The 23,619-nt window shown below is 35.1% G+C and overlaps 1 protein-coding gene across 4 annotated transcripts in view; it reads left to right on the forward strand.

Annotated features, from left to right (window-relative positions):
• LOC136832742 (unextended protein-like) overlaps positions 1-23,619 on the forward strand; it is a 231,350-nt gene that overhangs the window by 73,736 nt on the left and 133,995 nt on the right. For all 4 annotated transcript variants that reach the window (XR_010851300.1, XR_010851299.1, XM_067094262.1 and 1 more), the window contains exons 3-6: positions 5,257-5,436; positions 7,154-7,460; positions 8,457-8,557; positions 10,888-10,959. Coding sequence is in view for 2 of the 4 variants with exons in the window: in XM_067094262.1 (XP_066950363.1) it covers positions 5,257-5,436; positions 7,154-7,460; positions 8,457-8,557; positions 10,888-10,959 (660 nt within the window). In the remaining 2 variants the exon portion in view is untranslated. The remainder of the gene's footprint in view (positions 1-5,256; positions 5,437-7,153; positions 7,461-8,456; positions 8,558-10,887; positions 10,960-23,619) is intronic.

Consider the following 23,619-nt stretch of genomic DNA (forward strand, 5'->3'; position numbering starts at 1 on the left):
CTGACCTGTATGTCTTCAGGTACTCCTTTGACAAGCCTCTGTCTTAACTCCTATAGAAGTCCTTTCTTTGTCAGCAGGGAGGATTAACATGGTCGCAGGACCATACCTTACCATAGCCAAAGCATTATACCTGTGTGCGTATGAAATATCGTATACATTCCTTCAGATTTGGAATACAAGGAAATGCAGTAGCAAGCGTTTCACTCTCTTAGAGGACTATAATACATTCTTGCATCTGACTGACTTATGCAAAGGCCTACAGATTTTTCGATATCAAGGCGATTCTTTTAATCAAGGTTTGTCCGGTGATTCTTTAGATTCGTATGCAGATGTGTATGTACACACGCACGCACACACACACACACTCACTCACTCACCTGCCTGGAATATTGGTACAATCACTGTCGGCAGAACAACGAAAAGATTATTATTGGGAAGGAAGCAGGAGTAGTCTACTTTCAGTTTTTAAGGCCTTATCTCTAGAAACACACACACACTATATATATATATATATATATATATATATATATATATATATATATATATATATATATATGTATGTATATGTATGTATGTATGCGTACATACTCAAAATTACTTAATTGAGCGTACGTATGTACATACGTACATACTTAAAATAAAATCATTTATAAAGTCACTTATAAATTACTTTATTTTGAGTACATACATACATACATACATACATACATACATACATACATACATACATACATACATACATACATACATACATACATTCATAGACAACATAAAGTCATTTATAAGTAAAAATAAATAGCTGGACAGCACACTCGAATATGTTGATTGCCACAGTGTATTTGACCTCATGGGTAATCCTGAAACCATTCCTTTTTGGATTAGGATTAAATACTTAATCCTACGGGATGGGGAAAGTGGCACCGCCGCTGATTATAGGAGACTCACAGCCTTTCGTATTTGCTGCCATAATTTCTTACACACGTTGAAACTTTTCAGGAAAAACGGTGGTAATTTGGTAGATTTGTTAGATTTTTTGAGCGGCGCTGTATAGATGATTGAGGGAAATGACGATGGTCAAAACATTATACTTGGACCTTGCTGTGCTACATTTTTCAAATTGCTCAAAACAGAATTTAATTAAAGGTGTGTATAAATGTTTGTATATATATATATATATATATATATATATATATATATATATATATATATATATATATATATATAAAGACAAAATTCACGAAGGAAGAAGAGAAACAGTGGAGTGCTGTAAGGCCTTTCGACTTACAGTGCTATACTTAGTCTGCCAAGCAAAGGACTTATAAGTCGAAAGGCCTTTCAGCACTCCATTGTTTCTCTTTCCTTCGTGGATTTTGTCTGTATTTACATATTCATCACGTTTCATATTTTCGTGATTCAGTTTATACATACACACACACACACACACACATATATATATATATATATATATATATATATATATATATATATATATATATATATGAATATAAGAAGGCCTAGGGCCACACCTTTATGTTTTTGTATATATACCATTGTAACTTTCCACCTGTCCATATTCTACCAGTGAACAGGGGCACAGAAGCTAGTGCCCGAAATCTATGGTTTCAACGTTTAAATAGTGTTTTATGGGCCTTCTTATATTCATATTACACTGTAGTATTACAGGAAAAGACATTCATATATATATATATATATATATATATATATATATATATATATATATATATATATATACCTTTTATGTATGTAAGTACATACGTTAACATATATATGCATGCGTAATACATGCATACATTACTTGAAAACGGAGTCACTTGTAAATAAAAGCAAATAGCTGGACAATATGCTTGAATATGTCAATTCTCAGGATTAACCTTAACTTCGAGGTTAATCCTGAAAATGTACCTTTTTGGATTAGGATGAAATACTTTCTTCGGCAAGATGGGAAGCGTGTCAGCGCCGCTAATTATAGGAAAGTCTCAACCTTTCGTATCTGGAGAATGACCGCTGTCAATAAGTAAACATGTACATCACTGACCGTCTCTTGTTCCTAACCGCTATTAACCGGTTAAAAGCTACGAATAGAGAGCATCATGAGTTCAAGGTGTGGTAGTCATTAAATTAAAAACAAATGATTGGACGATTAAGGAAGAACCTTGAAAAAAAACTAAATATGGTACAATTTAATGATTCTGTCGCATCGAAGAAAATTAGGAACTATTGTAATTCACCCTGTTAATTCAGTACAAGGTCGTGTTTAACGTGTTATCTAAAGAAGCGCGCTTAATTTTGGTTACCTAATATTTCTGGATTTTTATTCTTTAATTCATTATGCTTATTTTTGTTTGAAAATCTTGCTATTACTAGAATACAAGTGTAATTATAATACAGAGTATTGATGGACGTTTTGGAAATCTGTGAGACAGAGGTTATTATGACGATTAATCCCGTAGGGGGTTAGCGCTATCAGTGCACCTCACGGGGTGAACTGTAGTTATTACTAAAGGTTATTTGCAGCGTCGCTTCGGCCCCTAGCTGCAACCCCATTCATTCCTTTTACACTGTACCTCCATTCATATTATCTTTCTTACATCTTGATATCCACCATCTCCTAACAGTTATTTCATAGTGCAGCTGCGAGGTTTTCCTCCTGTAACACCTTTTAAACCTTGTTATTCTCAGTTTCATTTCCAGCGCTGAATGACCTCATAGGTCCCAGTGCTTCGCCTTTGGCCTAAACTGTACAGTATATTAAAAGATATCTATATTTCACAAAATAGCCAAACAACAACTTCACAGAGTGTATATATATATATATATATATATATATATATATATATATATATATATATATATATATATATATATATATATATATTGCTCGTATTAGGCTTCAATAAGACTGGGTGGTTTAAGTTCCAGATTCTTTCATTTACAAAATACTACAAGCTTTCGAAGACATACAGTCTTCTTCTTCAGGTACTGATGCACTGAGGAGATAATAACAGCTACACTTGGGTATATATGTATGCACTCCACCTAACATCTGTTGTTTATTATTACTAATCCCTAGGATGACTGCTCGTTGATATATCCAGCTCCTCTTGCCCTTCCCTTCGAAAGCTTGCAGTACTTTGTAAATTAAAAAAGGTAGAATCTAAACCATCCCGTCGTCTTCTTCTTTCAACCTTTTTAGTCCTTCTGTATAGCAGGGTCGGCCGCTTGTGTCAACTTTCACCACCTATTTCTGTTCTTTGCATCTTCCTCCCCCAATCCTACCCCACCCATATCTTTCCTCACCACGTCAATCCATCTGATCCTCTGACTCCCAACACTCCTCCTCCCCATCACTGGCATGTTCTTAGCGCTCTTGATTGGTTCCACCTCCTTTCTTCTTATTACATAGCCATAGTATCTCAGACGAGCATCCCTAGCCTTCTCCTTTACATTACATATACCACACAATCATCCCGTCTTACTGAAGCCTAATACGAGTAATATTTTTGTATGTGTAGTATCGTCAGTGCACCTCACGCGGTGCACTGTAGTCATTACTTGAGGATCTCTGCAGCGTCCCTTCAGCCCGTAGCTGCATCTCTTTCATTCCATTTGCTGTGCCTCCGCTCATATTCTCTTCCATCCACCTGATTTTCCACCATCCAACAAAATGTTTCGTAGTGCAACTGCGAGGTCGTCCTCCTGTTAAACCTTTCGAAACTGCGAGGTCGTCCTCCTGTTAAACCTTTCGAACCTTCTTACCGTCAGTTTCCCTTTCAGCGCTTGATGACCTCATAGTTCCCAGCGCCTGGCCTTTGGCCAAAATTCTGTATTCCAGTTCCAGAAACATTTTTATTAAATTAAATTAATAATGTTGGGTACTCAAAAAAAAGAGGCTTTTAATTATAACATGCATTCTGTTGATTGCATCTCCTGGTTTTGAGGCTGAAGGGCCACAATTGGGATTACTGGTAATTAGCATTTTCTCCCGAGACAAATCTCTTAATAATTAAGTCCTAATTAAGTCCTGATTAAGTCCTAATTAGCTATTTTCCTAAGTCGAAGTCGTTAGCGGCTTTATTTCTGCTTCTTTCACAAGGATACTAAGGGGTTAAGGAGATAATTAGAAGCAGTTTGTAATTTAATGAGGCTTGTTGCACTTTTTTTCAATCCAGATCTAGCTTTGTCTATTATTATTATTATGGTTATTACTATTGTTATTAGAAAATTACTCGAAAATTCTGTTCCTTGTAATATGTGTTATATACAGTATACATTATATTTATATATAAAATTATTATATATATATATATATATTATACATACACATATATATATATACACACACACACACACATATATATATATATATATATATATATATATATATATATATATATATATATATATGTGTGTGTGTGTGTGTGTGTGTGTGTGTGTGTGTGTGTGTGTGTTCTTGGGTGCAGAGACCTGCGCCCGTTCTTAGAACATATAAATTTATTTTAGGACATTTGTGCGGTAACCTCCTAACAAACAGCTTTAAGCCTTGTTTTCCTTTGTGCAATTGCTCGCCTTGTTTATTCGTTTTTAATTGAATTTTATAATTTTCCGTACAATTTGCAACAATTTTTATGTTTTATCCTAGTAGCTTTCTTGGCAGTCACATGCGATGTTGGGTTTACTCTTGTTAATATGTAAGAAAACTTTTTTTTGTAGCCTAAATTATATCAAACGATGGTTTATTACAATAAATTCTAAACCTGCAATACAGTACTGCCAATTCACCTGTTCCTTTATTACTCTTTCCTTTTCCCTTAATACTTTTTTCCTTTAGTTATATGCGTGGATTCTGCTTTTATTTTACCTTAAATTATATCAAGATTTTTTTATTACAATAAAAATTCTAAACCTGCAATACAGTACTGCCAATTCACCTGTTCCGTTATTACTGTTTTCTTTTGCTTCGCTACTTTTTCCTTTTCCTTTGTTACTCTTTCCTTTATTTATTATGTTTGAAAACAATTTTTATTTTACCCTAGATAATATCAAGATTTATTTTATTACAATAAATTCTAACCTGCAGTACAGCACTGCCTATTCACCTGTTCCTTTAGTTATTATGTATGAAAACATTTTTTATTTTACCATAATTTATAACAAGATTTATTGTATTACAATAAATTCTAAACCGGCATCAAAGCACTGCCTATTCACCTGTTCTTAATTGCTCTCTCCCGACAGGTAGTGGAACTCGGCGATACTTGGGCAACTGCTACCATAAAACTGCCCGCAATGACTGGCGACCAGACCCACTGGTTCCTGTGCGTCCGGGAGAATGACTCAGATGCCCCGTATCACCAGGGGTACGATTCTTGGCTCACAATGAAGAGCTACGCCCAGCTCTTGCCCCTGTGGCTGCAGGTGGGTCGTGAGGGTTAGGGCTTGTTGTTTTAAGGGCAAGGCGTTGTTTATTTTCCCGCCAGCCATTGCGTGTTGGAAGTGTCATGAGATACTCCTTTAATTTAAAGATGTTGACAGTAGATTGAATCTTAGAATTGAGAAAGAAATTCACAGTTATATATTATTATTATTATTATTATTATTCAGACGATGAACCCTGTTCATATGGAACTAGCCCACCTAAGGGGCCATTGACTTGAAATGCAAGCTTCCAAAGAATATTATGGTGTTCGTTAGGAAGAAGAGAGCGGAAAGAAAGTTGTTCAAAGGCAAAACACAATACGAAACTTCTGATACTGTTCTGATACTGTTAATTGAACGAAAACTTCTGATACTTCTGATGAGTATTCGAAGATTTTTGGAAAGGTCGGTCGTTGGCCCCAGCAGAAGGCTGAATCACTATGTCACCGATGACTGTAGCATACGCAGTATCTTTATAGTTTCTGTAAAACAAAACTATTGTGCCGGCTTTGTCTGTCCGTCCGCACTTATTTCTGTCCGCACTTTTTCTGTCTGCCCTCAGATCTTAAAAATTACTCAGGCTAGAGGGCTGCAAATGGGTATGTTGATCATCCACCCTCCAATCATCAAACATACGAAATTGCAGCCCTCTAGCCTCAGTAGTTTTTATTTTATTTAAGGTTGAATTTAGCCATAATCGTGCTTCTGGCAACGATACAGGTTAAAGTTTCGTGGGCCTTGGCTCTTACAGTATTATACCGAGACTACCGAAAGATAGATCTATTTGCGATGGCCTTGATTATACGCTGTAGCGGCTGTACAGAAAACTCGATCGCGCCGAAGAAACTTCAGCGCATATTTTACTTTTTTGGGATTAGTACGTAAAGAAGTCTGTGATTCAGAGTGACAGTCTTCTTATGAAGTTGCTTTTTATTTGTTGTGTTGTTTTGGTAATATTTTCCATTTCGTTCATTGGAACTTCTGAAGTTCAAGCGAAGATGCGATGCATTACTACCCTAATACTATCCTCCTTGCATTTTGATATATTTTTATCTATTTGTTAATTTATTAATTTATTTTTTCTCTCTTAATAAATGAGATCTCTTCTTTCTGTATTTTCCTTTACCTCGTCTTGCTTCTTCCTAATGAACACCATCATATTCTTTGGAAGCTTGAATTTCAAGTCAGTGGCCTCAGTGAGCTTGTTCCATACGAATAGGTTTCATCTTCTGAGTAATAATAATAGTAATAATAATAATAATAATAATAATAATAATAATAATAATAATAATAATAATAATAATATTGTTAGCAAGGAAAATCGAGATTGGAAGCTGTGAAAAAGTGGGGGGCGGGTGATGGGGGGCAGGGTGTCTTGTGCCCTGACATAATATTTAGGTCAAGGAGAAGGTCGCTTTTTCTTCCCGGTTTCTTCGATTGAAAAGAGATAAAGGAAAAAAAATTACAATTATAATTAATATGCTCTTGGTGTTTCATGACTGGCTAACTTCATTTTGATTTAAATAGCAATTGCAGTTACTGTTTTTTTACAACAAAAAATTTCAACAAACTTCCCTAAATCTAAGGCAGAATTGGCGGTTGGTAAATTAGGGAAATATTTTATTATTATCACGAACGTTAATCTCATTGGCATTGAAAAGGTGAGTTATTTATTTATTTATTTATTTATTTATTTATTTACTCATTTATTTGTCAGGCCATGTTCATCGTCGTCCTGCTGTGCCTGTCAGGCCTCTTCTCGGGCCTGAACCTAGGGCTGATGGCCCTGGACAAGACGGAGCTCAAGATCGTCTCCAACACGGGCTCCCCGACGGAGAAGCGCTACGCCAAGGCCATCGAACCCGTCCGCGCCCACGGAAACTTCCTCCTGTGCACGCTCCTGCTGGGGAACGTTTTGGTAAACTCGTCCCTGACCATCCTCTTGGACGAACTGTCCACCGGCCTCATCGCCGTCATCGGGTCCACCATCGGCATCGTCATCTTCGGTGAAATCATTCCCCAAGGTGAGGAGTGGGGTCCCGCGTAGTTCGCTGGCGGGCGGGTGGAGGTCCTCAGCGTTTCAGGGAATAGGGTTTGATTTAGGGGTCCTTCATTCAAGGAGTAGGGTTGGTTTTGAGGGTCTCCATCCAAGGAATGTTAAGATCGTTGGTGTAGGATGCCTTCGTTCAATGAACAGGATTGGTATAGAAGGTCTTAATTCAAGGAGCGTTCGGTTAGGATCCCTTCATTCAAGGTTTATTTGTTCTTCATTCAAGGAACGTTAGGAACCTTAGTTTAGTATCCCTTCATTCAAGGAGCATTAATTTATGATCACTTCATTCAAGGAACATCAGTTTAGGATCTCTTAATTCAGGGAATAGGATATGTGTAAGGGTTCTCCACATATGGAATATTGTTAGGATTACGTCTAAAGAACGTTAGTGTAGATCCCTTCATTCAAGGAATAGGACATGTTTAGGAGCTCTCCATTTATGGAATAATGTTTGGCATACGTCCGTACTACGTTAGTGTGGGATCTCTTCATTCCAGGAATAGGTTTGGTTTAGGGGCTCTCCATTAAAGTAATAAAGTTGGGCTTGCGTCTATTTATCTTTTCGTAGAAGCACGTTTTTAATAAGGATGTAGTTCTTGGCCATCCTAAAGCATTTGATTTTTTTATTGATAAATCCAAGTTTAGCTAAATTAATTTAGAGGTTAAAAGGAATTATTTATCGAATCGTAAGGGATTAGAAGGTTTTATATTGGTTTCGGTCCAAAGTTAGTTACAGATTATTAACGGGGATGTTTTAAAACGTGTTTAATTAATTGATTTTGTTTCTGAAGCCACAACTATCACATATAAGGAAACTGTCACATTTAACATTACAATGACCTCGATTATAGACACAAAATAACCCTTGTTTTTACCCTTAAGGATACAGCTAGTGTATATATTTTTCTTCGGATATTTAGAATTCTGAAATAAATCGCAATTTTTTTTCTCCTTCATCCGAACGCAGCTGTTTGTTCCCGCCACGGCCTGGCTGTTGGTGCCCGAACCGTGTGGTTGGTGAGAGTGTTCATGGTGATCACGGGACCTGCCTCATACCCAATTTCCAAAGTAAGGGCATGCTTTGTTTTTATTCCTTCTGAAATTAATTGTTTATATTTATTTTGCTAGTGTGTGTATGTTTATTTATGAGTGGCTGTTTGTTCCTTTTGAAATTTTTTATTTTGTCCTTTGTTTGTGTATGTTTATGGGTGACTGTTTGTTGCTTTTGAAATTGTTTATTTTGTCCTTTGTTTGTGTGATTGTGGGTGACTGTTTGTTCCTTCTCAAAATTGTTTTGTTTGTGTATGTTTATGGGTGACTGTTTGATCCTTTTGATATTGTTTATTTTGTCCTTTATTTGTATATATTTATGGGTGACTTTGTTCCAGTTGAAATTGTTTATTTTGTTCTTTGTTTGTGTATGTTTATGAGCGGCTGTCTGTTCCTTTTGAAGTTGTTTATTTTGTCCTTTGTGTATTTTTATGAGTGGCTGTTTGTTCCTTCCAAAACTAATTGTTCATTTTGTCTTTTGTTTGTGTATGTTTATGAGTGGCTGTTTGTTCCTTTTGAAATTGTTTATTTTGTCCTTTGTTTGTGTATGTTTATGAGTGGCTGTTTGTTCCATTGGAAATTGTTTATTTTGTCCTTTGTTTTTACGAGTGGCTTTTTTTTCCTTTTGAAATTGTTTATTTTGTCTTTTGCTTGTGTATGTTGATGTGTGGCTGTTTGTTCCTTTTGAAATTATTTATTTTGTCCTTTGTGTGTGTTTATGAGAGGCTGTTTGTTCCTTTTGAAATGATCTATTTTGTGCTTTGTTTGTGTTTGTTTATGAGTGACTGTTCCTTTTGAAATTGTTTATTTTGTCCTTTGTTTGTTAATATTTATAAGTGACTGTTTGTTTCTTTTGAAATTGTTTATTTTGTCCTTTGTTTTTGTATGTTTATGAGTGACTGTTGTCCCATTTGAAATTGTTTGTTTTGTCCTTTGTTTGTGTGTGTTTGTGGGTGACTCTTTGTTCCTTTTGAAATTTTTTATTTTGTCCTTTTTTGTGTATGTTTATGAGTGGCTGTTTCTTCCTTCCAAAACTTATTGTTTATTTTGCCTTTTGTTTGTATTTTTGTTTGTAAGTGGCAGTTTGTTCATCTAAAACTAATTATTTTGTCTTTTATTTGTGCGTTTGTAGTAGGTGTTTATTCCTTCCAAAACTGATTGTTTATTTTGTCTTTTGTTTGTGTATATTTATGATTGGCTGTTTGTTCCTTTTGATATTTTTTATTTTGTCTGTTTTTTTCGTCTGATTGTGAGTGGCAGTTTGTTCATCTAAAACAATTGTTTATTTTGCCTATTATTCGTGTGTTTGTTGTGGTTGTTTGTTCCTTCCAAAACTGTTTATTTTGCCTTTTGTTTGTGTGTTTTTAGTGGCTGTTTGTTCCTTCTACTACTGATTATTTTTATTTCCTTTGTGCTTCTTTTTTTACCTCTCTGTGTGCTAATGTATTCTTGTTTCGTTTGTTTTGTGTGTTTGTTTATTAGCGTTTGTTAACGCAAAGTATTTGATTTTAATTTTGCTCTGAGTAGAATAAAACAACTACTATCATAATGCTATTCTTCTTGCATTTTGAGACATTTTTATCTAGTTATCTATTATTAATTAATTTTTTGGTATCGCTTCTTTCTGTATTTCCCTTTACTGCCTCTTGCTTCTTCCTAATGAACACCTTAATATTCTTTGGAAGCTTCAATTTCGAGTCAGTGGCCCCTTTTGTGGGCTTGTTCCATATGAGTAGGTTTCATCTTCTGAATAATAATAATAATAATAATAATAATAATAATAATAATAATAATAATAATAATAATTGGTCGTCTGATTGGGAGGAGAACATCAGTTGAAAATTGAAGGTTGGGTGAAAATTGAAAAAGGTAATTTAGAGGCTAATCAAAGGAAATTGTTGTTTATGAATTATTTCTGTTTGTTTATTATTTGTTTTTTTATGGTGGTAATGCGATGTTCCATTTAGTTCTATCCTGGGTACTTTTTTTCTCACTGTAGGTTTTTTAAATTTATAAGTTATCTAAATTAGTTTTTGATTAATTATTCATTTTAGTTTTGAGTTTTTTTCGCCTGTAATATATTTTTCATTCGCATCGTTTTCTCAATATTTTGAATTTTTTTCTTTGGTATTTTTTTCAAGTACTTTTCTTTTTTCTCTAAAATATTTTCTGTAATATTTTTCTTATTTCTTTAACATTTTTCTGTTATATTTTTTTCTGTAATATTTTTCGTGTTTTTATTTTTCTCTAGTATTTTCCTTTTGTCTTTAATATTTTTCTCTAATATTTTTCTTTTTACTTAATATTCATATTATTTTTCTCAACACTTATTTTGTTTCTTGCCACAGATCCTCGACTTGGTCCTAGGAGAAGAAATCGGCAGCACCTACGACAGAGAGCGCCTCAAGGAATTAATCAAGGTAAGTGGAAAGATAAAGCATCCGAGCCTAGGAACACGCAAGAGGGTAGAGAATTCCAAATTCCAAGAACTCAGTAGTGGACTGGAGGAAGGAACGAAGGGGAGAGACATCTGTGTATATATTTACATCCTTTTATTTTAATAATTTACGTACATTTTTATCTATTTATTTATTTTTTTTTTAACTCATTTTTCTTTTCTGTTAGCTGATCTGGTCTTTCTGCGTTTCCTATTACGCTCTGTTACTTCTTTTAAATGAACACCATGTGTGTGTGTATATTATATATATATATATATATATATATATATATATATATATATATATATATATATATATATATATATATGTATATATATGTATATATGTATATATATGTGTATATGTATATATATGTGTATATATATATATATATATATATTTATATATATATATATATATATATATATATATATATATATATATATATATATATATATATATATATATATATATATATATATATATATATATATATATATATATTTGGAAGTTTGAAGTTCAGTGCAATGGCCGCTGTGGGCTTGTTCCGTATGAATAGGGCTCGTCCTTTGAATATTAATATCTCTCTCTCTCTCTCTCTCTCTCTCTCTCTCTCTCTCTCTCTCTCTCTCTCTCTCTCTCTCTCTCTCTCTCTCTCTCTGTAACTGATCCCTTCTTTCAAGTGGACACCATATTCTCTGGATTTTAAGTTAATGTCCCCGTTGGGCTTGTTCCATATGAATAGGGTTCGTCTTCTGAATAATAATAATAATAATAATAATAATAATAATAATAATAATAATTATTATTATTATTATTATTATTATTATTATTATTATTATTATTGAATTTCAAGTCAGTGTCCCCTGTGGCTTGTTCCATATGAATCGTCTAAATAATAATAATAATAATAATAATAATAATAATAATAATAATAATAATAATAATAATATTGATTTCATTTCGATTGACTTTGGAGGCGGGACCATCCCTGGGATATGCCGCCTCCTTTTATTGGGGATATCCCTAGTTGGGGCGCCCCAGCAAGGCTCCAATCACGCTCTGTGTGGAAGCACGGGCGGGGGCGTGTGACGTAGGGCGTTTTGTGGGTCATAGGGCACTGCCCAAGTGGCGGGGTTGGGGGTGGTTGGGTAGGAAGGGGGTCTTGGGAGGATGGATAGGTTAGGTATCTGGATGATTTTGGGGTTAAGAGATTTTGCTCTTTTTTTTATAGGCCTTCATTCATTATAGTCTAATATAATAACCTTTGATTTATCAAGTATTTATTGATATATAAAAAAATATCTTGAAGATTTATAGAAAAAATGTCTTGAGCATTTATGTAGAAAATGTCTTGAACATTTATGTAAAAAATGTATTAAAGGTTTATATTTGAAAATGTCTTGAAGATTTATATTTGAAAATTTATATATAAGATGTCTTGAAAATTCATATAATATCTTGACGATTTATATAAAAATGTCATGACGATTTATAGAAAAATGTCTTGAAGATTTATATAAAAAAATATCTTGAAGATTTACAGAAAAATATATTGAAGATCATATAAAAATATCTTGAATTTTTATAGAAAAAATATCTTGAAGATATTTATAAAAAATATCTTGAAGATTTATAGAAAAAATATCTTGAAAGTTTATTGAATGTGTATTATTATTCTCAATGTACAGCACAAAAGATTCTAGACGAACATCACAGTGAGTGGGATGCCCGTATATTTAAAGAAATCAGAGTTTATTGTAGATGAAAATCAGTAAGATGAATAAAATATACATTGATACATACCATCAGATGAGATATACATGAAATATTATATAGAAAATTGCCATTTCTTATTGGACTGTGACGACGTGGTATCGACTCTCCATTGTGCTTTAGTGGTTAATTAAAATTAATAAAGCTGTGAATTTTAGACATAATGCAGTTGAGTAAGGTAATAAAACAGATGATTCATTGACGCCATAACTACTACAGTTCAGTACAATAATCTAAGAGATTTGAAGGGAGAGAGCTCCTTCTGTAATGATTGTAAAAAATTCACGCATGCGCATTTAGGGAGTGCCTTGTCATTTACATCAGTAAATTCTTTCCTTACAGGACGAGAAACTAGAAAACTAGAAAACCAAAATTCTTTGAACCTTCGTATGTTTACTGATTTTGGTTCTTCTCGGTAAAATTCTAAGGAAATTGGCTCTCTTTATCATATAGGTATATAATTTGAGTTAGTAAAAGTTATTGAGAATGAATTGAGTTTTTTATCATATAAATTTTTTTAGTAAAAGTTACTGAAAATTAATTGATTTTTATCTTATAAATTTTTTTAGCAAAAGTTATTTAGAGTGTATTGAGTTTTTTATCATATAAATATTTTTTTAGTGAAAGTTATTAAGAATGAATTGAGTTTTTTTTATTGTATAAACATTTTTTAGCAAAAGTTATTTAGAATGTATTGATTTTTTTATCATATAAATATTTTTTTAGCTAGTAAAAGTTACTTAGGATGAATTTGAGTTTCTCATCGTATAAATATTTTGTTAACAAGTTATTTAGAACGCATTGGTTTTTTTTATCATATAAATATTTTGTAGTAAAAGTTATGAAGAATGAAGTGATTTTTTTTTATCGTATAAAGATTTTTTTTAGTAAAAGTTATTTAGAATGTATTTTTTTTATCATACAAATGTTTTTTAGCTAGTAAAAGTTATTTAGAATGAATTGAGTTTTTTTTATCATAGGAATATTTTTTAGCTAGTAAAAGTTATTTAGAATTAACTGAGGTTTTTTTATGATATAAATATTTTTTTTTAGTTAGTAAAAGGTAATTTAGACTTTTTCATTTGAGCGAGCGAGCAGAAGGAAGCCAAAATTATGTTACTTTACTAAGTTAGTGGGATCAGTTTAGAATTTTTTGTGAAGCGCTTTTTCCAAAAAGTGAGTTGCCCGAGTCCCATATTGTAGTTCACAGGACATACTTTTTTACAATTTGAGAATTCTATTCCATGTGTTTTTAAACGAATTTTGTTTCCCACAGTGCCTAAGGGGATGGCAGTGTTTGTTTTAGTTTTCTGTTAAAAAAAAAAAACTACTGTGCCGGCTTTGTCTGTCCGTCCGCACTTTTTCTTTCTGCCCACAGATCTTAAAAACTATTGAGGCTAGATGGCTGCAAATTGGTATATTGATCACCGCCTTCCAACCATCAAACAAACCAAATTGCAGCCCTCTGGCCTCAGTAGGTTTTATTTGATTTAGGGTTAAAGTTAGCCATGATCGTGCGTCTGGCAACGCCATAGGACAGGCCACCACCGAGCCGTTGTTAAAGTTTCATGGACCGCGGCTCATACAGCATTATACGCTGTACAGAAAACTCGATTGCGCAGTTTTTACTTGCATATAAAACAAAAGACTTTGTACTCATTTAACTGAATTCTAGCCTACGCAAATATTTCTCCGAAATCAAGGAACCCATAAGCGATATGTTGAATGCAAGGATTCATCAACTAACTTGATGAATTCAGTTATTCCTTAAACAATGTTTCGTCTGGGATTCCATGAAGTATTATCTTAATTCATTAATCTATTCTTTCTGTATTTCACCATATTCTTTGGAAGCTTGAATTTCCAGTCAGTGGCCCCTGTGGGCTTGTTCCATATGAATAGGTCTCATCTACTGAATAATAATAATAATAATAATAATAATAATAATAATAATAATAATAATAATAATAATAATAATAATAATAATAACTGAAGGACTGATAACGAATTTCATAGATTCAGGTGCGCATATTGATGATTAACTGAATTCCAGGACTCCGTAATTCATACGGTGGTTTCTGGGATTGCGTTGAATTCAGTGTGGTGCCAAAATCAGTAAATCCGAAGACCCAGCCGAATTTCAGTTTTACACAGTTCATTCGCAAAATTGAATTAGAATCGCAGGCTGAAGTTCACTTTAATGGTATTGCAGTCGCCTGTCTGAATTTTTTGGGACTTGGTAATTAATTCTTCAAGTTGTGGATAATTGATTGAATGAATTCGTCGACGATGAAATTGATTGATAGCATTACAACAGTTCCTCGAATTCAAGATGACAAAATTACAAATTAGTTAACTGCCATGTCAGGCCAGAACTAAATCCGGTAATTCGAGTCGTGTGTAAGGAGCGGGGGGGGGGGCGGGGGGAGCATTTCTTTAGTTCTTTGCAGGGTCCCTCCGGCCCCTAGCGGCAACACCTTTCGTTCAGTTTATTGTACCTCCGTTCATATTCTCTTTCTTCGATTTTTACACCTTGTCTTAATGATCGTTTCATAGTGCAAGTGCGAGGTCTTCCTCCTGTTACCTCTTTCAAACCTTTTTACTCCAAATTTCCCTTTCAGCGCTGGATGACCTCATAGGTCCCTGCGCTTGGTCTTTCGCCTGAATTTGATATTCCGTTCCATTCCATTCCAAGTCATGTTTAATTCACTGCCTAAATTCAGAATATCCCAAATATCGCCTCATGAACTTGAAGTGCATAACCCTCTATATGTTGCACCACATGTGACATAACTCCAATGGCCCCCGTCGTACGATGTGGCAACTCTTCGTCCGGTTGTACAATTTCTTTCATTGTGTCCTCTTCATTCATTCATTTCCGTTTGGGCATAGACGGTCAATGAATTGAGGGGGAGAAGGGGGAAGGGTGAGGGGAGGGGGAGCGTACTGCCCCATATTCTTTTTAATGATTTTGGGGATGCTAGCAATGGACTCGAATGGGTTGGGCAGTGAGGCATTTTAGTTTACGAGGTCATCTGTTTTGCTTATTTTTTTTTTTTATAAATTTTTTATTTCATGTCTGTCAATCTGTTACCTAGATTACATTAAAACCTCATGAGTGAATCTGGGTTTTGTTATTATATCTATATGCATTTGGGGAATACGGCAGTTTCCTGCTGTTTGTGGAAGACAACGTTATAATGCAAATATCTGGGGAAGAGTGATATTTATGTCTTTGTTACATTAAAAGGGAAAGCAAAAGACATACGAGAGTCTTGTGACTATACTTAACGACGTTATTTGTGAGTTAATAAATAAGATTAAATAGTGGTTACTCGCGAGGAATGTACCTTATTATCCTTAGTTCAGCGTTGAAGGAGATTTACAGTTAGCGACAAGTCGAATTTGTGAAATCACGTGCCAAGTGTTGATATTTCCTCCAGTCTTCATTCCAGTTATTTTTAATGTAAATCCCTATTGTTATTTTCTCAGAATACCAATATGTCTAAAACGCCTTTCGCTCTACTACAATTACTTCGTCGTACCCGCGAAATAACGACAAAGACTTTAATAGTAAATACGTATTTTTATGAAACATTCCATGCCCCCTCTGAGACGCAATAGCCAGCCTCCTGTTTCCATAGATACAAGAGATGCTGGCGCCGACTTTATTGCTCTGGCGAGGAACCGTAGTGAACGTCCATTCTCCATTCCATAGATCTTGGCTGCAACTTAGATTAGTGTTGATTGACATTCGCTTAGGATTGCCTTAATTGCAGGATTATTTACTTGGGATGTTGATCAATGGACAGTGGACTAATTAGTATTCCGTAGATCATCAAAGTTTACTAATCGTCAACTGTGTAAGGGTAGCGTAGATATTTTGATTTTAGGGTATTAATACGATTATGTAAGGGTATACGTATTATTTAACAAAAGAATCTGGCTAATCTTGGTTGAATAATGAACCAAACTTACTGATAGTTTGAAGTGCATATTTTACTAGCGACCATCACTGAATGATTACTAGTAGATTATTTTGTACATCCCAAGTTGTCAGACGATAAAAGTAACTTATAGGAAACATTTCGTCACGATTTGAGTTTTTGGGGATGCTAATGTGAACTGAGTTTGGCCATAAACATGCACATCATTTTTGTCAGGTGATCAGCCGATTCCTCTCTCTCTCTCTCTCTCTCTCTCTCTCTCTCTCTCTCTCTCTCTCTCTCTCTCTCTGTAAACTTTTCCTTAATATAAACTAAGTTTGGCCTTGAGCATTCACATCATTTTAGTCAGATGATCAGCTGATTCCTCTCTCTCTCTCTCTCTCTCTCTCTCTGACTGTGTGGTGGAATATGGTCCTGGGCATTTATTCAATGCGAAATTCTTTCCTCCTTCATCTCAGAGCTGACTCTGAGGCACTGCATGCTTGCTCTTGCTTGCTAAGACGAAGAGAGAAGCACTACAAAGTGTCTGTTGGAAATATTAAGCTAGCAATTAAGCTGTTACCCGCTTGGAGAGATGGTTGTCTCTCTCTCTCTCTCTCTCTCTCTCTCTCTCTCTTTCGTCATATACTCTTTGATACTGTTGCGTTTTAGCTCTTGTCATATGTTTTAGTTCATCTGCCTGTATGCTTATGTATATATATATACATGTATATATACTGTATATATATATATATATATATATATATATATATATATATATATATATATATATATGTGTGTGTGTGTGTGTGTGTGTGTTACCCTTCGGGTAACATATATGAAAATATATTATTGTCGAGGGAGAGCGAATTGGATATTAAAGGACATTTATAGCCTAATGCTTGTATATGAATCACGGTGATGTGATAAAATTTATTCATGATATGGATGCGTGCGACAAACGCACTACATGGTCAACATGGTAGAGGTGGGTGGATATCGATTCTAATTACAAATACCTGAGTTCGACAGTGATTTGTAGGTGGGAGTCGGTATCAACTTATACCTCACTTGATGGCCGTGTGGTTTAATGCATGTCACTGTAGTCCTGAGTTCTTGTCTTCCGTGGGTCGAGCCCACAAGACGGCGAACTTATTACCAACTAACATGAAAATATATTATTTCCGAGGTAGAGCGAATTGGATATTGAAGGACATTTGTAGCTTAATGCTTATAAATATATATATATATATATATATATATATATATATATATATATATATATATATATATATATATATATATATATATATATATATATATATATATATATATATATATATATATACACACGTACACAGACACACGCGTTTCGTGAAACACAGTCTTCACCAGTAGCTACGCGTTTCGTGAAACAAAATCTTCTTCAAAAGTAGCTATGTGTTTCGTGAATCAGAATCTTCTTCATGAGTAGCTACGTGTTTCGTGAAACAAAATCTTCTCCATACATAGCTACATGTTTCGTGAAACAGAAGCCTGTTCATAAGTAGCTACGTGTTTCGCGAAACAAAATCTTCATCAGTAGCTACGTGTTTCGTGAAACAGAATCTTCTTCTTAAGTAGCTATATGTGTTACGTGAAACAGAATCTTCTTCATAAGTAGCTACGTGTTTTTCGTGAAACCGAACCTTCTGGATTCGTAGCAGCGAACTCAAGACGTCTGTGGTGTGAAGGTCGCTTCTCGTGTTTATTATAAACGATGGCTCCATTGTCAAGAGGACAGCCGAATTATTTTATGAGGCAATAAAGGTCTCTCTCTCTCTCTCTCTCTCTCTCTCTCTCTCTCTCTCTCTCTCTCTCTCTCTCTCTCCTGGGATTGTTTTTCGCGTCGCAGTAGAACGAATTGTTAATGTAACCTGAATAATTTGATTGTGACGGCCAAGTTTTAGGTGGAGTGAACTTTAAGCAGTGCCACTATTGAGTGAAAGACACGTGTTTCAGATGCCACAGTAATCATTGGCGTCCAGCAGAATGTCACGAATTGCGACCAGGTAAGCGACGTTTACTGAGTGGTCATCGCCATAAAGTATTTCAGTCTTGCTCAGAATCAAAAAGCCATTTCCGACAATGGCCGGTTATTATTACATACATTTTTCCTGTAAAATTGCATCTATGGGAATTACTGTCTAATTTTTTTTTATAAATCTTTAAAGCGATTATTCAAGATGATCTGTTTAGTCTGAAAATCAACTTATCGACTGACGCATGCGCAGAGCAGCGCTTCAAAAACTTCGTTACATTTTCTTATGTTCCAGTGAATACAAATTTGAAAATTCTGGAACATTCTTTCCTTGCGTGGATTGCCATAATTTTTGTGACGTCAGGATGAATGAAATATATCTGTCAATTACTTCACGTTTTATAAGATGTGGTGTATTGTTGCAACTGTTGTTTTTTTTTTTAATTTTTGAAAATTGTATTCTCTGGATGGAATGTCGAGTAAGTTGAAGAAAACCAGATATGCCTTCAACGTATCGTTTTTGGCTTTATTTAAGAAATGGCATAAAAATCAATAATGAATGGTGATAGACTTGCATATATATTTCCCATTTCTTAACTTTATAGTATTGTATTTAATGCCCTTTTACTTGCATATATATTTCCCATTTCTTAACTTTATAGTATTGAATGTAATGCCCTGTAAAAGGAACACATTCACAGTAGTGGCTAATAAGAGAAAGCGAAGGAATCGTTGATTACAGTAATTAGTAAATGAAAATAATACAACCACCTCCATCAATTTGAACTTTTTGCATTTCTAGTAGATAGCTATGCAACGTTTTTTTTTCTACATATCCCAGAGGGAGGCAGCTTTCAACTTGCAATTACCATTCCCCTGGCATGCAATGCAGGTCTCTCTCTCTCTCTCTCTCTCTCTGCGACTTTTATTATCGCGGCCGTGAGTCATTTCGTTTTGCTCACACTTGACTGGCCTGTGGATGGTTCATATCCTCTTTCTCTGGTTGCTCCCTGCGCTGGTTTCGTGCTCTCGTGGCCGCTCGTGCGTCCGTACGCCCATGCGCCTACACGCCCGCAAGAGAATCTCAGTTATAGACGTGTGTTTGATTAGGTGTTTGTTTTGTGTATATATATATATATATATATATATATATATATATATATATATATATATATATATATATATATGTTTTAAATGCGTGTCATTCTGCTAATTAATTTGCTTACTGGTCTGTTTTGGTATATAAGATTACCTAGCATCCTCTCTCTCTCTCTCTCTCTCTCTCTCTCTCTCTCTCTCTCTCTCTCTCTCTCTCTCTCTCTCTCAAATTATTTTGGGTGATTGCTAGGGGCTTTTGCTCTGGTTGATGGAAAAGCTTCTGAAATTCATTGGAGCAAAGTATTTCACTGATGGTATGTTGTATCTGGAGTTAGTAATTGTCTTGTTCACTGCTGGATAATATTATTTCTAGAAAGATGCATCGCTGATTATACCGACAGTTTTAAAGAAGTGTTAAAGAAACTATTAGGTCTTAATCTTATGAAGTCTGGGTTGTGTGAAATTCATGGGTAAGTGTGAACAGAGATTCTTTTCCGTTTCTCGGAACAGGCTAAAGAACAACGGGTAATTACTCCTTTAAACAAGTAAAAAAATGCGGCGAAGTTTCTTCGGCGCAGTTAAGTTTTCTGTACACCCACCGAAAATAGATCTATCTTTCGGTGGTCTCGGTATAATGCTGTTTGAGCCGCAACCCATGAATCTTTAACCACTGCCCGATGGTGGCCTGTCCTATATCATTGTCAGAAGCACGATCATGGCTAAATTTAACCTTAAATAAAGTAAAAACTGCTGAGGCTAGAGAGCTGCTATTTGGTATGTTTGATGATTGGAGGGTGAATGATCAACACACCAATTTGCAGCCCTCTAGCCTTAGTAGTTTTTGAGATCTGAGGGCGGTCAGAAAAAGTGCGGACGGACAAAGCCGGCACAATAGTTTTCTTTTCAGAAAACTAATAAAAAGTACTCACAGTAGCAAGATTCTTGACATGGAGAAACAAATCCACATTTATGTATGGGTATGAATATATTTAAGAATAAATCTGGTCAGAGAGCTTTGGGGAATGTGTTCGATTCCCCTTTACAATCGAAGATTCCCGAGAGATTTATTTTTAAATAAATATATTTGTACCTATACATAACTGTGGATTTGTTTCTCCAATCACTCCCTTTACTGAGGAGAACCTAGGGAAACACAATAGTCTACGTGTATGATCAAGCTGAGAAGAAACTTTACCAGTGCATAAAATGAAACAATGAAACTCGTAATTCTTGTGTGTGTGTGTGTGTGTGTGTGTGTGTGTGTTTTATTAAGTTTCTTGTATTTGAGAGCAAATTACGTCTGAGGAATTTATGACGATGTAGGACCATTATATAAATGATTGCTTTATTATAACAAGTCACGGGTCAGATCATTCCCAGTTACTGTCATTTCAAGATAGGTGTAAATTGGGCATTTCTTAATACCCTCCTCAGCTATGGCACTACCATAAGGTCAAAGGTCAAGATGACTGTAAAAAAAAAAAAAAACAGGTCACTGGCGAGCGTCTAGCGATGATTACAACTGACTTGGCCAAAAGAGTTAGTTTCAGACAGTGATACATATTATCTCTCTCTCTCTCTCTCTCTCTCTCTCTCTCTCTCTCTCTCTCTCTCTCTCTCTCTCTCTCTCTCTGTCTTCCCCTCAACGCGTGCTCGGCTTGGGAAATTGATATCTGACACCAAAGTGATGTCACTGATGACATCAGGTGTTCGAGTTTGACAGATGATCATTCAATGTGGTCAAGTCGTACATCCGTTAGGCCGAGTCGTGAAACACACTCTCTCTCTCTCTCTCTCTGAAGTTTATAAGGATGTCATTCCACTGCGTCAAACTTCTCTGCCGTTAAAAAAACAAGTTGGAATGTTATTGCATAATTTTGTGTACATATTTTAAAAGTTGGGGTTTTGGGTGACTGTCATTCACAATTATTTTCATACATTGTTATATATTTAGTCGTTATCGTATATACCTTTTTGTTCTTTATATATCGTAGTGGTTTGGAGAAACTGTAATAATAATAATAATAATAATAATAATAATAATAATTGAAGGATGGAAGGTTGCTACAATGCAATACCATTAATTTTTAACGTAAAATGATGACAAGAGATTTTTCGTTTTGTATGTCAGCGAACAGCAATAATAATAATAATAATAATAATAATAATAATAATAATAATAATAATAATAATAATAATAATAATTTTCGTTTTGTGTTGCTTGGTGTGTGTTTCTGCCCAACGAAAAATAAAGCAAGAATTAAATTAATCGAAAGATATGAAAACGGCAAAGCTTTCCGTTCTCAGAATGGAAAAATTTCGTTTACTGCTGTGCTGTTTTTTGTTTTTTCGTGTAATGAAATAAAATAAAGAACATTGTTCCTTCCTACATGATCAACATTTGCCCACCAATTTAGAGGTCTCTGTGCCATGGGAGTAGGTTACACCTTAATTGAATTATATGTGGTTGCGCTTACGTAGATCAGGGTTCAAACTCCTTTGTGTCAGGTGCAGTCTCCTTACATAATTCCCTTTAGGTTTAAAGTATTCCAGAGGTATAGTGAATTCGATATCAACAGTATATATATGTGTGTATATATACACATGTATAGCATATATATATATATATATATATATATATATATATATATATATATATATATATATATATATATATATATATATACATACTGTATGTACGTGTGTGTTTGCGCCTGCGCATCATCCATTATAGGAACCTGAGACCACACAGTCTTTCAAAAAAACAAAACTTACCTATAGAATAGCTACAACTGAATGAGAATAACTGCTATCAATTTTCAACGCCACTTGATAGAAAACTTATTCACACTCATGCGGGTCAGCAGTGGTAGTGCTCTCTCTCTTTCTCTCTCTCTCTCTAAACACAGAGCAGGCGGCCCGAGTTGAGCGGTTATGGTTTTGATTTTGTCAACCAAAGCTTGAATGGGGTAGGTCTAAGTTGAGATACTCCTGTCTCTGTCTAGTCTTGTTAAATGACTATTAGGTCGTAAGACTTGGGGGTTAATCTTCGCTTGGGAAGAGGATGAATAGAAGATTAAAAGAGGATTTATTTGCACGCCTGGTTTAGTTGGCACGCAACAGTCTTAGGCTTATAGCTCTGTTCTGTGCGTCTTCCGATTCGTGAAGTCATTTCACACTTTTTTTTTTTATTGTTTAATCTAACTTGGAATTCTGCTACCACGGCGTTTAACCCATGTAACAGCGCGTTACTTCGTTCGGCAGCAAAATTCTTAACGCCATACAAACATTCCTCTAATCGCAAGCAATCCTTACGCATATATCACCGCTCTATCAGGTGTGGCATCGTTGCTCATGCATTGGCATTCGTATGCGTGCAACGGGCTTCGTTCACTAGGATATTCAATCACTTGAGCACGGACGGAAATGAACTAAGCGACAGCGCGTAACGTCTTGGCTGCTGGGAAGTCGGGGTGTAAGAAGATGCCGTGACATCATTGCTCGTCCTTGCTGTAACATGACGGTTTCGGGTACTGTTTGAGATCTGTTAAAAAAAGAAAAAACGGTTTATGAGTCTACACCCTCATTTCAAACCGCGCGCATTCTCCCGCCATTTCCACCTCCCAAGCTCTTCTTTCCTTCTTTCCATCCACGCACCTTCTTCTGCCTCCTCCTCCTCCTCCTCCCACTATTCCCTCAGCCTTCTCTCTCTCTCTCTCTCTCTCTCTCTCTCTCTCTCTCTCTCTCTCTCTCTCTCCACCTCCCGCCTTGCATAGCTGAGAGCGACCTCTCCCACTCATTGTAGATTTAACGACGTATTGA

Source organism: Macrobrachium rosenbergii, chromosome 50 (genome assembly GCF_040412425.1).
Source record: "Macrobrachium rosenbergii isolate ZJJX-2024 chromosome 50, ASM4041242v1, whole genome shotgun sequence".
NCBI lineage: Eukaryota > Metazoa > Arthropoda > Malacostraca > Decapoda > Palaemonidae > Macrobrachium > Macrobrachium rosenbergii.